Source organism: Symsagittifera roscoffensis, chromosome 9, assembly GCF_963678635.1.
Source record: "Symsagittifera roscoffensis chromosome 9, txSymRosc1.1, whole genome shotgun sequence".
NCBI classification, from domain to species: domain Eukaryota; kingdom Metazoa; phylum Xenacoelomorpha; order Acoela; family Convolutidae; genus Symsagittifera; species Symsagittifera roscoffensis.
In genome coordinates, this window is record NC_087070.1 from 32,486,156 (window position 1) to 32,505,137 (window position 18,982).

The 18,982-nt window shown below is 34.5% G+C and overlaps 3 protein-coding genes across 3 annotated transcripts in view; 1 reads left to right on the plus strand and 2 right to left on the minus strand.

The window, feature by feature from the left end:
* LOC134854647 (uncharacterized) overlaps positions 1-18,982 on the minus strand; it is a 350,978-nt gene that overhangs the window by 281,642 nt on the left and 50,354 nt on the right. The gene's annotated exons all lie outside the window — the stretch shown is intronic.
* LOC134854648 (transmembrane protein 208-like) overlaps positions 1-18,982 on the plus strand; it is a 412,118-nt gene that overhangs the window by 160,050 nt on the left and 233,086 nt on the right. The gene's annotated exons all lie outside the window — the stretch shown is intronic.
* The window catches only part of LOC134853982 (gamma-aminobutyric acid receptor subunit pi-like), a 57,661-nt gene continuing 43,192 nt past the window's right edge, over positions 4,514-18,982 (minus strand). Inside the window, exons 5-7 of the mRNA XM_063870017.1 lie at positions 14,586-14,770; positions 5,628-5,710; positions 4,514-5,285 (exon numbers count right to left, since the gene is read on the minus strand). Of these exons, the coding sequence (XP_063726087.1) occupies positions 4,706-5,285; positions 5,628-5,710; positions 14,586-14,770 (848 nt within the window). The 3' untranslated portion in view covers positions 4,514-4,705. The remainder of the gene's footprint in view (positions 5,286-5,627; positions 5,711-14,585; positions 14,771-18,982) is intronic.

Here is an 18,982-nt window from a genome sequence, read left to right on the forward strand (position 1 = left end):
TGATTGTCTCACTTCTTATTTATGCTTGCAGAAAACGAGGCGGTGATTTTTGTGGTGTCGTTGGACGACGTCCAAGGAGTTCTTGTATGTCGACAATTTCTTGGGAGAAAAAGGCCAGTTGTAGTCCAACATTCCAGAAGCTGCGTTGTGTGCTTTTTCCTGAAGAGTAGACTATTTAGTGTAATAGGCAGAAACTTTAAATTTTCAGTAAAATGGGCAGAAACAACATTATTTCAGAAAATATAAATTTGAGATAAAAACTGTTATCAAAAACCTTTACATTGTTGAATAGGTTTGCCGAAAATCTTTGAAAAAATTACAGTAGTCGAATTTTTGAAAGCCAAACGAAGCAGCTACTGAAAACAGAACATAATCAGCATCTTGTTAGAGCGACAGCAAGTTACGTTTTTACTTCAGTTTTAGACTTCGTTTTCAAACCTTCAAACCTTAGAAAAAAATCAGTTATTCATCATAACAGATTATCAATATCCTCAAACTAAAACGAAAGCCCGGTTTGACATTTATACAAGAAAAAGGCTTATCATACAATTTTTTATATGGAGTCTATGCAAAAATGCTTGTCATACAATTTCCATGAAAGAACATTTTTTTTTCTAGATTTACCATTAATTGGATCAAAACAGAAACAATAAATACAAATAAGTGGCAGTTTTGGTGACTTGAAGCAACTTTGGCATACAAAATATTTTTAAAAAAATGTTCATTGTCTAAATCAACAACTAAAATTGTATGATATGCATTTTTATAAGAAAATACAATTTTGAGGTAGTTTTTTATCCCTGTTCTGTTCTAATTTTGCTTCCCTGCTCAATTAAACATTTGACGGAAAAATTTGATATTTTGCGACTTTAACGTAGTCTAGGTTGCGTTTTTCACACTGATAATCAAAAATTACCGAGAGAGTGCTTTTTAGGACACAATGATAATATACTTTTTAATATGCTAAGATAAATCTATTTTGTAAAAAAAACAAGGTTCTTGTCTGGCCTATCAAAGTTTTTAAAGAAACATTTTCCTAGCCATAGCTAATTAGTTACGTTTTTAGCATAAAACTCTGAGTGACATTTTTATGTTTCAATTACATGGCTAACAACGCCAGATGCAGTTGATCTGCGTGAAAACTGCCACTTACACTCTGGGCTTTCCCTAGAAATCTTTGAGTTTCGTGTTTTTGGATGGAACACGTAACATGAAAACACATTTTTACATTCCGAGGCCAAATTGTGCGATCTGTGCATTGTAAATGGATTTCGCAACAAATCAAAATCAGACTTGTCGCGGAGTTCGCATTACTGCTATTTTTCTGTGATTTTCCTCGCTGTTTTGGTTTCCACAAATAAAAACCTACAACAAAGTCCCACTCAAAATTGCTCTAAAAGTTAGCGAAATAGTGAAATCCGCAGCAGTATTTGCGGATTCCGGAACAGATTTTGAAATTCACAAAAAAAGTTGTAAGAAATGTGTATAGCTGAAATTAACTCCTGTGGAACCCGCATTTGTAAGCCGAATCCGCAAATTGTACGCAGAATCCGCAAATAGTTTTTTAGACTCCGCAACATGTCCCGGATTTCATTAACATGTATGTAAGTATGTAGTAGCATATAATTTATATCTTTTATTTACTACGGAATCACAAGCAAGGTGGTCGCAAAATATGTTGAAGCGAGCACGTTTGTTGATCTAAGCAATATTGTTATTACAATACTTCATCAAAAATTATTCTGACTCGAGGTTTCGCGAGGTTTTTGAAATGAATAATTTTTTCACAGATTAGTTTTCAAACTATTTAATGCTATATGCATGCGGGACCGACCTGCCTATTATAGTTACTTTTTTGAGGGACCACTCTATCATATAATGTCTAGGGTGTACACTGGGTGTGTTGTTTCATCTCGTCTCAAATAATGCCCTCACGAATTGAAGTCACTCTCCACCAACTAAATCAGCATTTAGGATTAGTGGGATCCAAAGTACTGACCTAACTCGGCAAAAATCTGTGCGCTCTGTTTCCAAATATCAACATATTAACTCCAAAAAATGAATTTATTCGGTGTTGTGTTTCTAAAACTATGATCCCAAAAAATGCTTGCTGGGATTTTTATCCTAAATACTAAAGGCTAACATTCCCCTATTTAGTTAACCATTGTTTGAAGATTGTTCGTGGTTTCCACTGACAAAAGTTACGTGTTGGCTTTCGAAAACGGCTTTGCTATAGATAAGAATTCCAGCTCTAGCTTTCACTTTTTCTTGAGCAAGTTCAGTAAAAAACCAAATTCGGAGCGTTTTCACAGTTTGCGGAGTCTGCTTACATTTGCAGAGTCTGCTTACATTTGCGGATTCGACTTACATTTTGTGGAATCCATTTACAGTTGCGGAGTCCAGAACAACTAGCTCTATTCGCTTGTTGTGGAATCCGCAACACAACAAATGTGCCGACAAAGTTTACCTTACAGGTATTTGTACGTTGAGTCCACGGAAGTTTTGTAAATAGAATCCGCTTACATTTTGTAACATGTTTCAAGACTTATCTCTGGAATCCAGGAACTTACATACACAAAATTGTGGCCCTATCCAGTGCACAGTTTAGTCTCCTAGTGTTTTGCATTTCATACAGTTTCATAGAGAAATGAAAAAAATGCTTATCAAATAGCTTTATAGTACAAAAAATTGCTCTTGCTAATTTCACTTAATTTTTGTAATACAGAGGATGAAAAAACTTGTTATTTAATTCCAAAATGGGGGAAAAATGCTAATTAAAAAATTTTATAATATGAAAAAAATGCTCATTTTGCTTATTCATACAATTCCCCCACCCATGTCCATTTTCATCAGTTTGATGGTGCAACGAGGGTTTTTGCAAAAATTTTTGTGCAATATTTTACCAAATATGTTTGTCATAGCCTGCTTAGTCCACATATGGTTTTTCGTAACAATCCGATAATGCCAACAAAAATTTACCAGTAAAATTTCACTGGTGGGGAAAGCAAAAAAAAAACAATTTTTTTTCAGTGCATAAAATTGAGCATTTTTGTCATAGTATTGAGTTGTATGAAAAGCATTTTCTGTAAAACCGGGGGTGTTCTGGAGAAAAAACCGCACTAACACAATTTTCAGGTTTTTTTTCGTAGTAAATCTTGTAATTGTTTAGATATTGAGCTATCTAAAAAAAAGTTGAACTAAATTTGATTTTGAAAAAACCCAAGCTTATTAGACAAACTTTTAGAAAAGTGTATGAGAGAGACTATTGAACTAAATTTGAACTTATGAGTCCCCAGCTCCAATTTTATTAGAAATATGGGACGGATTTGCACCAGCAGCTGGTTAAAATGAAAATAGAGCACGTGTTTTATGGCAGAGAAATTACAAAGGTTCATTTTAAAATGTACGTCTTACTCATATGCATATATATACAGAGTATCTTTGAACTGAAAAAAAAATATTTCAATCAATCCATCCAAAAAGCTAACCCAGTTCTTGGCTCATTTTCTATTTTGCGCCATTTCAAGCATCATTTTTATAGTGTAACGAGTGGCTTACCAAAGATGGGTATGCAGAAAAATACTTCATTAATAATCTGATTGTTTCGAAAAAAATGTAGTATTAATAATCTGATAGCTCGAAAAAAGTAAGAATTATAAATTTTTGATGTTTTTTATTCAGTCAAATTTCTGAAAGAGACTTGTGGAGAGAGTATCAAGCCTGGAGCTCTCAGGGGGGCGTGTTATTCACCATCTCAAAGGCCATCTGACCTAAGTAAGCTGCTTGTGTCCTGCAATCAGTGTTAAAGACGAAATAATCGATTATACTGCAATTACAGTTGGCTCTTTTTCCTTCCCCCCCCCACCTGTAAATTTTTACATGTAAATTTGTTGACCACATTGTCCAATTGTTATGAAAATTTACATACAGACTAATAAGGCCACGACAAACATTTTTGGTCTTCATACTCAACCTCGTAAAACCACTCGTTACACTAATAAGTTGAAGCTCGTGTGAGGTGGGGGTGGGAAGGAAAAAGAGCCTTACAGTTGTGCTATCATCAAAATTAAAATTAATTTTATGCGGCGAGTAGATACACAAACTTTTTAAAATCCATTATGGTGATAAAATTTTTTGGTACAAAATGATAAAATCAAATAAAATAGATTTTGATCCAAATACAAAAGATCATGCAGACCATAGATCAAAATTGCAAAAACGTTGTCACGCCAAAAATAATTATTATACTGGATTGAAATTTTGCATTTTTGCTTAAGAAAAAAAACATATATCAAGCTTTACCCGACTTGAAGCAAGCAACTTAAAAACAACACCTTTTTTATACTAAGTTTTGTAGACGCGCCACGGATTTTTTGATGGGTGTCGCGCTGCTCGCGAAAATTTTGTGGGTCGCGCCAATGTAGAGAACAAGTTTTTTTCAATAACAATTGAGTTCTGGAACAAAAGCTACGGCAACTGGTCTCTTTCTTCATTAATCTTCTTTTAAGCGAGAAAAAATGCAAAATTTGAATTCAAAAGGTAGAAGAGTATCGATTCAAAAACATTTAAACCATCGTTAGAGCCCTTCCCATTTCAAACTGAGTTTGACAGTTTCAACCTCAACTTATCAGATGATGAGAATAATGGTTTATTTTTTCGATAATTAACAATTAACCATTTTTAAAATTTCAGTTCGAACTTCGGTTCATTCTACTCGTCGGAACAGCAAAACAATCACGAGCCAATAAGTAGTATTGAAAATAAAAAACGCGATCGGAAACAACACTCGAGAAACTACATCGACATTCGTGGCAGTGCCTCTTGTATCTACAGTCACGTAGGTCGCCACTCGGGACCACAACTCTCGTCGCCTCGCAGCTGACTCCTCAGCAGTCTCGGTTCCATTGACGCGACGTTGACGGACGAATTCGCAGTTGCCCTCCGAATTGTCAGTCGACTTATTCGGTGAGTTGGGTCGCGAGGGCTCTTCGGGTGGTAGAAACAGTGAGTGGGATCCTCGACGAAAGGGTGTCTGGAATCGAACATGTTCCGAACTGGGTTTTGGGGATGTTTGAGGAGTCGGTGGGATGTTCGAAGCTGGTCGGAATCTCGGCTTGTTGAAATAATCGGCGAAAGCGAATTCAATCATAGCAGCAATCACGAATGTGAAACAGAACCAGATGTAGATGTCACATGCCGTGGTGGACTGGATGATGACCTCGTTGCGACTGTAGTTAGTCTGCGAGGCCAGAGTCAACATCGTCAGCACAGTTGTAACTCCAATGCTGAAAAGTCTTGATCAGATTTCATTGTTCGGTTTAACGCTTTTGCTAACACATTTATGTTATTTAGTATGCTTATAATTAGTATTATGATAAGTTCTTTGACGCTCAAAAATTCTGTGAAATTGTTCATTTTTGTAAAAATAAAAATAAGTAATAAATAGAAAAGGTTGGTTTTGAAAATCCTTTAAAGAGCTTTTTGACCTTTCATTATCTTTTCAGATACATTTTTATTCAGTCTAAAATTGTTCTGTTTTGTCAAATCTTCGTTTCGATAGAGTTTCTCAGCTGCAAATCTATTTCGATTGAAGTTTTGACCAGAATTTTTTTCGTTTAAAAGCTTACCTAGCGCGTGCAGGAGTGGAGTTGCGGTTTATATAGAATCCGAGCCAAGACAGCATCACGATGAGAGCAGCAGGGGCGAACACCTAAAGAGTAAGAAACAAACGGAAGAAAGAAAGAAAGAAATTTATTTCTTTCATTCAAAAATATGCACATCAGAGTTTTATACATAGATCAGTTTTATACATTCATGCAATATCATTGACCAGAGCGGATACTAAATCGGCTTTTTGGTCGCTGTGTAGTGCCCTAAAACATAGTATTTCAGTAGTTCCTAAAACAGTTATTGTTATTCAGTAATTAGGATGTATTTTAAACTTCAGTTTTTTTTAGAAGTAATTAAATGCGTCTAGATTCTTGGATATATCAAGAAACTCTTTGTATTTGGAGTGAAAGTCTACAATGCCTAAGGAAAAAAAATCGTTTTTTTTTTTGAACTAACAGATCAACAATATATCATCAAATGAATTAATGGATAGACAACGGGGTCTGTTGATCCCTTATCGTCTACCCTTGATATCCAAGGCAATCCAAAAATTCATAAAGAATTAAAAAGAAAAAAAATTTAAATGATTTTTTTTCTACTTTTATATAAAAAAGTCGAAAAATTTTATTTCTTTAAAGCTTTCTTAAAGTCAGCAAAACTTTTTGAGACAATTGGTGAAGTTTGACTTAGTTTTCGAGCCACAAAAGTTTAAGAGTGCACTTTTACTGTATCTGGAAGGCAAAAAAATCTACTTATCGACAGCAAAATGAGCAGCTAAAATTCAGTCGGTTTCTTTGATCGCTTCAAATTACAAAAAAATAACACGTTTAAAATTATGAAAGCCATTGATTTGAAATATTAACAAAAAATTGGACTTACCATATTCTGCCAGGTTATGAAAGGCTTCCTCATAAATTTTTGCCTAGTATTATTGTTAAGTTTGTGTTTTTTGAAAATATAAACAAAAATATAAACACTACCTACAAAGCACGAAAAAGAATGTTTGGAAACAAAATCCATAACATGGTCTGATTACTTACTTTAACGCAAAACTACCTCCGCTAGAAACAAATTTACGAAACGAGATAGCAAGCCTAGGATATATTACATCATCGAATAACTGCGTAGTAACAGTTAAATAAAATAATGGTGATGGGTATCCAACATACGTGCCAGTAAAAAGCATGTAGCAATTGCAAAAACTGAAAATCCCCGATAAAAAATGATAATACATCAATGGAGAGATAGAACGTTCTAACAAAAAAAGGCCTGCTGCGTCATTAAGAGATGAAGAACGTATCAGTCGCTTCTACGCAAATTTATCGCCTGATCAAAAGAAGCATGCAATGGAGAAGTGAAAACACACTGATGTGAACTGGAAAAAATGAGACTGCTAACTCATGATAATTTGGATTAATTATCAACAAAATTAGGCATGTTCTGATACATTTAGCAAACATACACTGCTTCGGTTATATACAGGCAAAATCGAGTTTTTGTAATTTTTTGCTTAGTTTTGATCTGGCATCACTTATTTGTTTCTCAAAGCTATTCTCAAGGTAAAAGTGCCTGGGCGTATTTGTGTTCTTTGATAAAATTTTATGGAATTATAAACAACAAAACAAACAGATCTTTTGAGTAGCGATTTGGTTTTTCCGGAAAACTACGGGTCGGGAAAGCGTATTCAACTGAAAATTTTATCTATTTTCACTTTCGAATAAAAAAGTTACAATTTTTTGTTTCTAATGAAGAATCTAAACAGCTGCGGGGATGCGACTTCAAGCCTCTCATGGCTCTCTTCATGTTAGAAATTAGCATGCGTAAACAAAAGTCTGCTAAAACTTGATCGCTTGTTTTTCATCGGTCATACAACAACTCCCTCCGGTAAATTGGGTAAGTAAATAAAACGTGTTGCGATTTTCTGGTTCGCCTATCATTAAAGATGTAAAGCAGGAACTTGAAAACAATGAAATAAGTTTCTGCTACCACAAATCAACTTTAGTTCGAGAAAAGTGCAGTATAACAGATTATCTGAATAAAGGAAAAACTAATGCAATACTGAATTGTTTCAAAAGTTAATTCTATTTTTAAAAAAAATAAGAAGTTTATTCTTGGAATAAGTATTTGCGATTTTTTGATCAACCTTGTTCTCAGATGCTTTGCTTTCAAGAAAAATTATAGTGAAGAAAAGAAATTCCATGCTTTTCTTCTTTAGCATAGATCATTTAGGCTCTGAATGCAAAAACTAATTAAAATTTGCAATAATTTTTTATTGTACTGTAGAAGAGGTTAGTATTACGGTTTTCTGCATCTGTCAAAGCTTTGATGTCTCTGTTCGACAAACAAATAATCGGATTAAAAGACTTAACATCTAATTGTTTCAACAACCCTGCTTGTTTATGTTTTTTTTCCAGGCTATGCACTTTTGTGATGATTTTTCAACTAAATAATCATCTTAACTGAACAAAAAAAATCCTCGAAAAGGTCATTAAAATGGCAAAACTGAAATCTTGAAGCAACAGCAATGAAAACTACTATTAAAAAAATCTAACAAGATTTTTTTCGTCGAACACTAGACCAATGAATCAAAAACTTGATTAAATTATGGGTTTGTTGAACACGAAAAGTCTACCATTAGTAATTGCGATTACAGAGACGTGGCTCAATGACGACGTCGAAACCCTTCAGTTTTCGTTGGAAACATTCATCCGATTAGGGCGACTAACAGATTGCGGGGAGGAGGTGGAGTTTCTAAAAACTCAGAGATGGAGTTGCTTATAGAAATTAAAAATGTTTGATAAAAGGCCTGCAATTGCAAATACAAACGATTGAAATCAAAATCGATAGAAAAATCTCCCTCGTACATAAAACACTATACGAAGCACCACAGCCAGATGAATTCCTTGATTTGCTCGCTGAGTACATAGCATAAATGAAACTGCAACCAAAAAAATGTATATTTTGTGCGGCGATTTTAACATTGACATGAAAGAACAACAACGTGTCCAGTCTAAAAAACACTCTCAGAACATTTGATCTATAACCTGTCAATGATCTTAAGACTACCAGAGATACGGAAACAAGTTCGACTTGCCTTGATTTGTTTTGCAAATGCTTATGCTGAAACTAACATAGAGGCCATTAATATATCGGATCATCACTCAATTCAATTGACTTCCAACAAAACCATTAATCAGAGCAATAAGGAACCAATTAAAGTTTGGAAACAACCATTAAATTGTTTAGAAAACGATTATTTTTAATTGAAAGCAAATTGGTTCTGGGATAAATTTACAAAAATAAAGAGACTAACTTACTAGAGCATTTGAACATGGTTGACAACTGGAATCTTTTAATCAAAAGCATAGCAGAATATTCCAACAAATACATTCCAAAAAAATTAGAAAACAAATTGTTCCATTTGAGAAAAACTGGGTCACACAATAGTGAGAAATGCTTGCAACAAAAAAAGAGCTTTTACTACCGCTATAAAAAAGTACATCGACAGAAAACAAACTGTCACTTGCAAAAATAAATAAGCATGTTTAACTAATTTGTTGCAAAGCCAAGGCTACACACTATCAAAATCAAATGCAATCAAATTCAAAAATCAACATGAAAAAAGTTTGCAGTAAAATTAATGAAATAAAAAGCAAAAACTTCAGGCAAGCAATAAAGAAGTATACGTCGCCTGAGGAATTTAGTTCCTATTTTGCATCAACTGGAAAAAAATTATCAGAACGGTAAAAACTATCTGCCAGTTCAAGTACTTTACACCAGCTCAAGTACCTTACAAGTTCAAGTACCTTACAACTACATTACACCAGTTGAAGGAATTTACAAGTTCCTGTTTATTGGATTAAAACCATACATATAATTGCTTTTAAAATCGTTATAAATTATTTTGTTTTCAGACAAAAAAATTAATTATAATCAAATTAAAATCTTGTATAACGAGTTATAAAATTTTGTATTATTTACAAACTTTTTGCGAAGTTATTCGCAAATTTTGCTTCATACTACATAACTCACAAACAACTCGAATTTTAAATATTTTTTATTGGTATTTTACATTTAACAACCTCATCAACCTTAACAACCTCAACCTTAACAACGACCTTTAAAAGCGTCTTTTACTCAAACACAGGTGTGCCTAGAAAATAGTTGCAATTAACTGCTCATGTGAAAATCAAATATTTTATTTCTAGTAACGCAGCAATAAACTAACTATTTGCGGAAAATTAAAAAAAGCTATTACTAAAATTTTGCAAAAAACATATGAACATTTTTTCTCTGTATTTTTATTTAGGGAAGCTCCAAATATCATACAATTTCTGACACTGGTGTTTCACTCCAAAAACTGTGGTTGACTTTTAGAAAGCACTTTTTTTTAGATTGAGAGGCTTGATAGTCATTTGATGGGTTTTGGCTGCCAAATTTTCGTCCGGGAATGAAAGTTCTGTCGGAAAATTTTCGACAATTTCTTATTGAAAGGTTTCAGTGCCAGTTTTTGAACTAATCGCTTACCTAGCTTTTTTTCGTCAACTCCTTCAATGTTAGAACTTATCGCAGACTTATGGTATCAACTCCCTCAATTCTGCATCTTCGTTGTCCAGAACATCTTTTATCTCAAAAAAAACGACTGCGCATCGTAAAAGCACCAGACCACCTCGTAGTAAACCGTAAAATCAGTTTTAGGCTCGTTTCCTGTCGGAGAATGGCCGATTTTTTCTAATTGAAAGTTTTTCCATGATTCCATTGATCTTATTCAGTAAATCTTCATGTGGCTAAATTTAATTGATGGCCTGCATGCAAGATTAGGTTCTACGTTTCCCTAAAAATAAGAGAAATAACTGCAAAAATATTGCAACAAATGGGCAGAAAAATATGTATTGCAATGAAAATCTCAGTAAAATTAAATTTTTTTTTTTCAACACAACGCTATATATTTATACATTTATTTATTGGGCCTCCCATAACTGCTCACAAGCACCTCCCTCTGCACTTAAAAACACACACACTTACTTGCCCATTTTTCACACTTACGCCGTCACTCACCATGCTACCTCGCTATCCACTCCTACCCGCTTTTACAACTCGAAAGGTAGCAACTCTAGATAGATAGCAACGCAAAAACTAAGTAACATTTTCTCTACACGTATCAAAAAAAAACATTAACCTAACATTTACAATGTTCAAGTTATGAAAACATTCACTCTAAAAAATGAACATGTAATTTGTCACATATAGAATGATAAACATGTAAATTTACATGAAACAAAACGTAGAAACACATGTGTCAAATAACATGTGCAAAAACACTTGTAGAAATCACATGTTTTTTTCACATGTTGAATTTACATTATTAAAGTAGAAGGAGTTTTTGATGTAAAGTCTCAACTTTGATGATTTTTTGACTGTCTGCAATTGATGCCCGGGTCGAGGTCTCAGACTCGACTCATGTCCAGACTTTCGTTTCAAAATTTAGGCATGTCCTGATTTTCCAGACCAAAATTAGGCATGTTCAGACTTTAACGACCAAAACTTGAGTTTTCCAGACTTTCGCGACCATGATGATCCGTCGCGACTTTCGCGACCGAAGCGGAGGTGGCACGACCAAAACATCGCGACTCAAATTAGGTATGTCCAGACTCTCGTGACCAAGAGTTGCATTTTCCAGACTTTTGCGACCGAAAAACTCAGGCGCGACTTTCGCGACCGATGCGGATACTGACGGTGCGACCCTGCGGCTCAGGAAACGGCGTGACCGGCGCGACCAAACTTAGCAATTGACTTGTGCTATAAAGTTTCACCATCTCAGAAAAAAAAGATCATAAGTCATTATTGTCGATTACAGCGGAATAAAAGATTACAGAGTTTTTAAATTGAAGAAAAGTTTTGGCAGAAAAATCTATGACAACAAACTATGTTCAATTTAACATGGATTTTATCGCTTTAACTTTTAATAGAATAGCTTTGAAGATTAAAAATGTATCGAAAGTGCTGGAAAATTGTTTTTTGAGAAAATGTCGATTACAACCAACTATAATAAATTTAAAAGTTGCTACTAATCCTTATAAAAATAGCTGCACTACTAGTACGATACAATTCAAATCAACTAAATTACATTTTTTTGAAAATTTTGTTGTGCATGATAATAAAATGACAATATGATTGACAATTATGAGGGGGTGCCAATGTGAATAAACTGCTGGTCAAATAATTTTCTCTTAAAAATATTGTAAGAAGCTTGTGATAAACTTTCATACGGGGCGTTTTTCCTGTCAAAATTCTGCCTGCGAATTAAACTTCTGGCGGAAAATTTTTGGCAATCACTCACTCGATATTCTATGACCTCGCTGTTTATCCAAACTGTGGATTTCTATGATTAATGGTTGGAATTTGTGGCGCGTGGAATAGGGGCATACATAACAGTAGGGCGACGCTCCTTCTTTAGGGGTTCGACGCCTGCCCACCAAAAAAGTCAAGCTTCGGTACAGTTTTACAACATTCATTTTGGTCAACCAACTCTTTTTTCAATCGAGTTGTTAAAAAAGTTGAGGGGTGAGAACTTGAGCGGTGAGGTGAGAGAGCTCAAGTTTCAAGTTTGTTTTGTAAAAATTTACAAAATGAGCTCAAAATCGACGATATTGGTCTGTTCTTCAATAGAAGTTATACACTGCTGATTTAGATTAACCGGACAAAACGCGGTAAACTTGAAATTTAAAACGTGTTTTTCTCAAATTGGGTTGAGTTTAGGTGAAAGCTTATGAAGACAAAACTTGCTTAAAATTTTAGCAGAATTAATATGGTGTAATTTGTTTTGCGAAATTCGGGCCCAACAATTTACCCCAAAAATGGGCCATTTTGGCTTTTTTGAGTTATTCGAAAATTACGCAAAAAAAAATGAGTCAATCACAGATATAATTACGTTAAGGTGAGCCCCTTACGTAGCGCAACAAATTTTATGAAATGTATATTCTCCAAAACATTGTATAAGTTAATTTATTTTTGTTTGATAGACAAAAAAGATCGTTTTTACTATATAAAATACCAACTTTTTATTTAAAAACAATTTTTAAACGGATTGCAATTTTTTTAGAGAATATAACCTTCTTAAAGTTTGTTGCGCTACGTAAGGGGCTCACCTTCACGTAATTGTGTCTGCGATCGACCTGTTTTTTTGGCGTAACTTTTGAATAACTCAGAAAAGCCAAAATTACCCATTTTTGGGGCAAAATGTTGGGCCCGAATTTCGCAAAACAAATTACACCATATTAATTCTGCTAAAATTTTAAGCAAGTTTTGCCTTCATAAGTTTTCACCTAAACTCAATCCAATTTGAGAAAAACACGTTTAAAATTTCAAATTTAACGCGTTTTGTCCGGTTAATTTAAATCCGCACTGTAGTTGATTTAGAAAAATCAACATCGCGCGAACAACGTGGTAAAAAGTTCGGAAAATAAATTGAAACTGATTCTACTGCGAACATAAAAATCGAATACAGAAAGCAGCTACATGTTTTTTCCAGTTGCTCAGCAGGACGACACTGAAATTGTTGTCTGTCATATACAAAAAATGCAAAAAGTTTTGGCGCGAGCACACCCAAAATTTAACAAGGGCTGCAAAAATTGTAACTAGAGATTAAATTAAGCCACCATGGTTTTTGAATGTGACGTGATATCACAGTTACATCATGAGAAAGAACATTTTAATTTTTGTGGCCGGCTAAAAGGTCGCTATTACTCTTTGTTTAATTTTATTTTAGTTTTGATCACCAAAATAGGGGACAATTCCAGTTGTTTGTGCTCTTGTGGGTAAAAAGTGAAAATAATTAGAAAGAAAATCTCAAGCTGGTCTGATTTGATTGTTTATGCTCGAGGACATAGTTACTCGTTACGTTGCTGATGTCATACCATTTGTCCGCAGAATTTTGAATTTATCAAAACATCTGACTGCTTGTTTCACAATGCAAGTGCGCTCTGCGAATATTCAGGAATTTGATCTCAGAAATTGAAAAAATTATCCAAAACTTGCCATTTATATCAGTTGAGGATATCAGAACTAGAATCAATTTTAGAAACACTCATTTAGGATGATTTTTTGAGTGTTTTGTAGTTTTTCAGGATGAGAAGTCTGTAGACCCAAAGTTTGGAAAACTGAAAAATGTTGTTTTTAGATGAAACGCAATAATGTCAAGACGAGGGGAGCGCATACTTTAAAAAAATTGAGATCTGGATCAAAAAATTATATAAGGCTGAAAACCTTCCTCGGAAATACTTTATCTGAAATGAAACGTTAGGAATCGGAAGCTTTGGTTGTCGACGAATTCTTAACTCAAACTACATGCTTCGATTGCTCTTTGCTGTAATGTAATTTAAAAATTTCATAAATCAGTGTTTTTTGAATGACTATCTGAAAAGAATGAAATTTTTTTCACAATCGAATTTTTGTATTTGGTCTGGTAAACAGCCATTCTGCTAAAAGATGGCCTTTCTTCACCAGTTTTCTGTTGTTACATCGCATTGGCAACAATTTATTCGAGTTGAAAATTGATTTCAAAATGATTTGAATCAAATTTAGTGGTGGAAATAGCGTATTACCAGGTGAAAAACTTAATAATTGTTCCGACCGTTTGAAAAATGTTGAGAAATTTTGTATTCGGGTGTTTTATTTTTTTCTGATTTTTTTTTTCATCTGGTTTTCCATGCAAAATCAAGTAGCACAAATAATCATCGGAATGGGTCAAGTGATATATTATATTAAGGCCCTTTAAGTCATGATTCGAACGACATCAAAAGTTTTCCATGAAGGCTGAAAATTTTCCGAAACGACTAGCCAAAAATCATTTTTTTCCAATCCCACTTTTCCTCATAAAAACTCCTGCCTCAAACCAAGTCAAATATATGATTTCAAACCAACGCACTCCCCTTAATTTTTTGTTTCCTGTAACTTTAATAGAGAATCAAGCATACCTGTACGAAGAAGGAAGACATGTTCCTTCCGAACTTGATGTGGACAAAGAGGGTGGAGAAGTTGCCCATCTCGTAGCCCACGAACGACTCATTGTGCTCGATGGAGAGGAAGTTCATCGTCAGGTCATCCAGGTTGCGGGTGGGAAAGATGATGCCATCCTCCTTCTTCCACCGGTACATTATTTCTAGGCAATTTTTATGATTTAGAAAACGGAAAGTAAGAACAACAAGCAAAAGGAAAAAAAAATAAGAAAAAGAACAAGAAGCAGATGGCGATGAAAAAGAACACAAGAATAAGACGACGAAGAAAAAGAAGAAGAAGAAGAAGAAGAAGAAGAGAAGTAGAAGAAGAAGAAGAAGAAGAAGAAGAAGAAGAAGAAGAAAAGAAGAAGAAGATGAAGAAGAAGGAGAAGAAGGAGAGAAGAAGAAAAAGAAGAAGAAAAGAAGAAGAATAGAAGAAAAAAAAGAAGAAAAAGAACGGAAGAAGAAAAAGAAGAAGAAGGAGAAGAAGCCGAAAAAGAAGAAGAAGAAGAAAAAATATATAAGGAAGAAGAAGAAAAAGAAGAACACAAGAATAAAACGAAGAAGAAGAAACAAAAAGATGAAAAAGAAAAAGGAAAAAAGAAGAACACAAGAATAAGACAAAGAGGAAGAAAAGAAGAAGAAGAAGAAGAAGAAGTCGAATGGCCGACATTGTCAAGGTGGGATACATAATCCCGTTGCATAAAAGAGGTGCAAAAGACAACCCTGATAAATTCCGAGGAGTGGGCTTGTTATCTATGATTAGCACGATTAAGAGACTCAGAGACTGGAGTGAAAAGTTCGGGAAACGAGATGATAACCAATATGGTTTCCGAAAAAACAGATTTACAGCTGACACGACCCAAATAATGATCAGACCACTGAAGACAATCGAAGGATATGCGAAAGCGAAAGTCTGAACAGAGTTAGAGCGTGTTTTCTAGATTTATGGCAAGCAAATTGAGGAGTCAACCGATCTCTAGTTAGGAAGATCATGGAAATGGGCATGGAAGTGACTTTTTTGGTCTGAAGGACCTGCATGAGATAACAGAATACAAGTTGAAAGGGAACGAGGAGCTCAAAGTTGATACCACAGCGAGGGTTGAGGAAAGGATGCCCTTCTTCACAATTACTTTTTATTATCTTTCATCAGATTACTTTGAGAGATGCAGAAAAGCAGCATAAACACAATGGTCTGAAACTATTGTATATACCCAACCATACATGCATGATACAGCAAAAAGATAGAAGGACTGCTGAAGCAAAACACTTAACGCTGAAGTACATCTTGTTTGCCGACGACAGCAACAATGGAAAGCATGGACAACACGAGAAATTTTACCAAAAGAGTCATTGGTCTCTTCAAAGAGAAGAAAAATGAAAGAAAAGAGAAAAATGTAACACTGGGTGAAAACAGTGCTGCAGAGACCAGATTGTTAAACGTGTGGCCAGCTTAGTCAAAATATGCTAAAGTACGCATCCAATGCGGATTGGGGGCTTGACATAAGGTCAAAAAGTCTCTCAATAACTCACGACAAACAAAAAGGATGCAAGCACGAGTGATAGGCACGGTAGTACAAAACACCAAGTTGTTCAATGACCAATTACGCACATAGACAGTATCAGAAATCATTAGAATACAGGTTAAATTAGACAAATTTTATCGATATTTGTGGAGTTCTAAGTACGCGTGTGGAGTTCTAAACGATATGTGTGGCGTTGTAAGAATCAAGCCTAAAAGAAAAGGAAACAAAACAATAAAAAGAGATTGAACGTGAGAAAAGAACTTCACCTTATATCAATCCAACTGAAAATAGAAAAAGGAAGTATGGAAGGACTAGGACCCAGGTTACAAATACCCATTGACAAAAGAGTAACGAAAGTAACCTCCAATTCGCTAAACAAGCTAGAAGAAGCTTGAAACCCGAACACGAAGTATCGATGTACCTCTAGACACTGGATCAAGATAATGTGTGAGACAAGCGTGGACCAGCTAGAGATGAAAGACAACGCTATGAACAGGAAAAACTGGAAAGCGATAATAAGGAATTGGATGTCTTACTTGGAACTTTGGAAGGAGTTGCTGGAGAAGGGTTGGGAAGGAGATAAAATCGAGCGATCACAGCGAACCAAAAGAATTAACAGTGAGCCTGAACAAGGCAAACGAACACTCAACTTGAGACCTGGTATAAAGACACGTACAAGGAGAAAACACACGGTAAACGAGAGTGAACGCATGCAAAAAATGTCAAGCCAGCTTCACGTAAAACTAAATCTGAAAAATCACGATAAGAAATGCTCTGGTAAAACAATATGTTCCATCAACGAAAGAATGTCCATTTTGCAGAAAAGTTTTTTCAGCAGAAAACCTGGGTCGGCACACAGGGTGATACAGAGCGCTTTAAGGAAGAAACTAAAATGGCGAATACTCGAGAGAAAAGGAGAGAAGAAGGAGAAGAAGAAGAAGCAGAAGAAGAAGAAGAAGAACACGAAAAGAAGTTGATGATCAAGAGGAGAACAATAAGAATAAGAAGAAGAAGAATAACACAAAAAGAAGAAGAGGAAAAATAAGATGCGGAAAAGAAGAAGAAGATCAAGAAGTGAAAAAAGATAGAACAAAATGAAATACTGTTTTGAGCTAACCGTTAGCAGTTATGTGAGAAATATGGCAAAAGACAAAATTTATGTCAATGGTGTAGGTTTATCATCAAGAAATTATTTAACTAATCATGAATACTCTTCCAAAACCTGAACTTAACAATCACTCAAGCTTTTAGCAATGCAAGATTGCTTTTATGATTGAGAAAAATGACGCATCATACGAAACTACTCAGCTCTCAACGATTAACCGTTGTTGACTCCTGATAAAAAAAAAAACAGATCTTTTTGCTGATTCTTTCTGACCGTGAAACGCTACCTCGCTCTTAAGCTAGATGCGAAAATCATGCGGCCTCGATCTGAAATAATTTTATATACTCTCTCCACAACTTATCAAGGTTTTTTGAAACTACTGACCTTCTCTGACCCAATTGATCAAACTATTAAAGCGGAAACTCGCTGATAACTTTAAATCGCCGAAATAGACTCTTACACTGCCGACTACGTAGCCAAAACGAACCAATGTCCCGAATACCATTACACTTGAGCCAAATAAAATAGAGATGAGTGAAACGCAGTGATTGATTACAATTTGCCCAAGCAGTGCGTATTTGATCTATTATTTATTTTTTATGTTAGCTTTTGCTAAATTTTGACTATCTCAGGGGATAGTTTTTCGGGAGGTGGAGCAATAAGCAGAATGGTCGAAGTTCAGAATGTGTAAAGACCAGGAAAACAGAAAAATATTGACTTATATTGGTTTATACGGGCTAAATGATTAAAAAATAACTAGAATCGCCAAAAAATACCAAGAGAATGAATAAATTACGCTTGAAATTAAATAATTTCATGGTTTTTTGATAAAAATCGTAAAAACTCTTGATTAAAGTAATCAAAATATGCTTGAAATGTTGGCTATACTTAGTATTTTTGACACTTCTGATAATTAATTTACCGATTAGCTTATAAAAGTTGATATTTTTCTGTTTTCCTGCTCTTGGACCCATTCTGCTCTTAGACCCTTCTGCTTATTGAATGACCACTGTTTTTCTGCGCACTAGACTCTGTGATACTCCCCCTTTGCTAATAAATGCTGTTTCATTAAAGCGCAATGTCAGTCTTTCACTCTGAACTATTTGACGCCTCAGGCAATAGGAAATATGATATGCAGCGACTTTTTCATGGCTATTACGCATTCAACAAAATTTCCCCAATGAATCAAAAATTTTATTTGGTCAGTGAATATTCGAAGAAAAAAAACAGAAGATTGCTCGTATCAAGACATGGGTATATATTTATCCATATCCCAATTTTTTAAAATGAAAAAGTAATTTTTGTTTCCAAAAACGGAAAAAAACTTTAAAAAAATAAAAATTGTTTTTTTTTCTGGCGTTTTGGTAAACTTCTCCAACAATTTATCCAAAACATAAGTGGATATGTTTACAATCTAATAAAGATTTGGATAAAACATAGCAGCTCACTTCATACCAAATGAACTTTACAAGCACCAAAAATATTGTGCGTTATTTGTCCGAAAATGGGCAAATTGGCAGTTTTCAAATTATCATAAATTACTATATACTATATGAACCCCAATATCTTTGATTGATAAAACGTTTCTGCTGAAAATAGCTAATAAAACTTGAAACAACTCAGAAAAAGAAAACCACAAAGCAAAAAATTTCTGTCAATATCTTCGAATATCGGAATCATGAATTTGGCTTAAGAAAAATCTAAATTGGGTTTTCTGCACGTTTTTATCATAGTTTAATATGGTT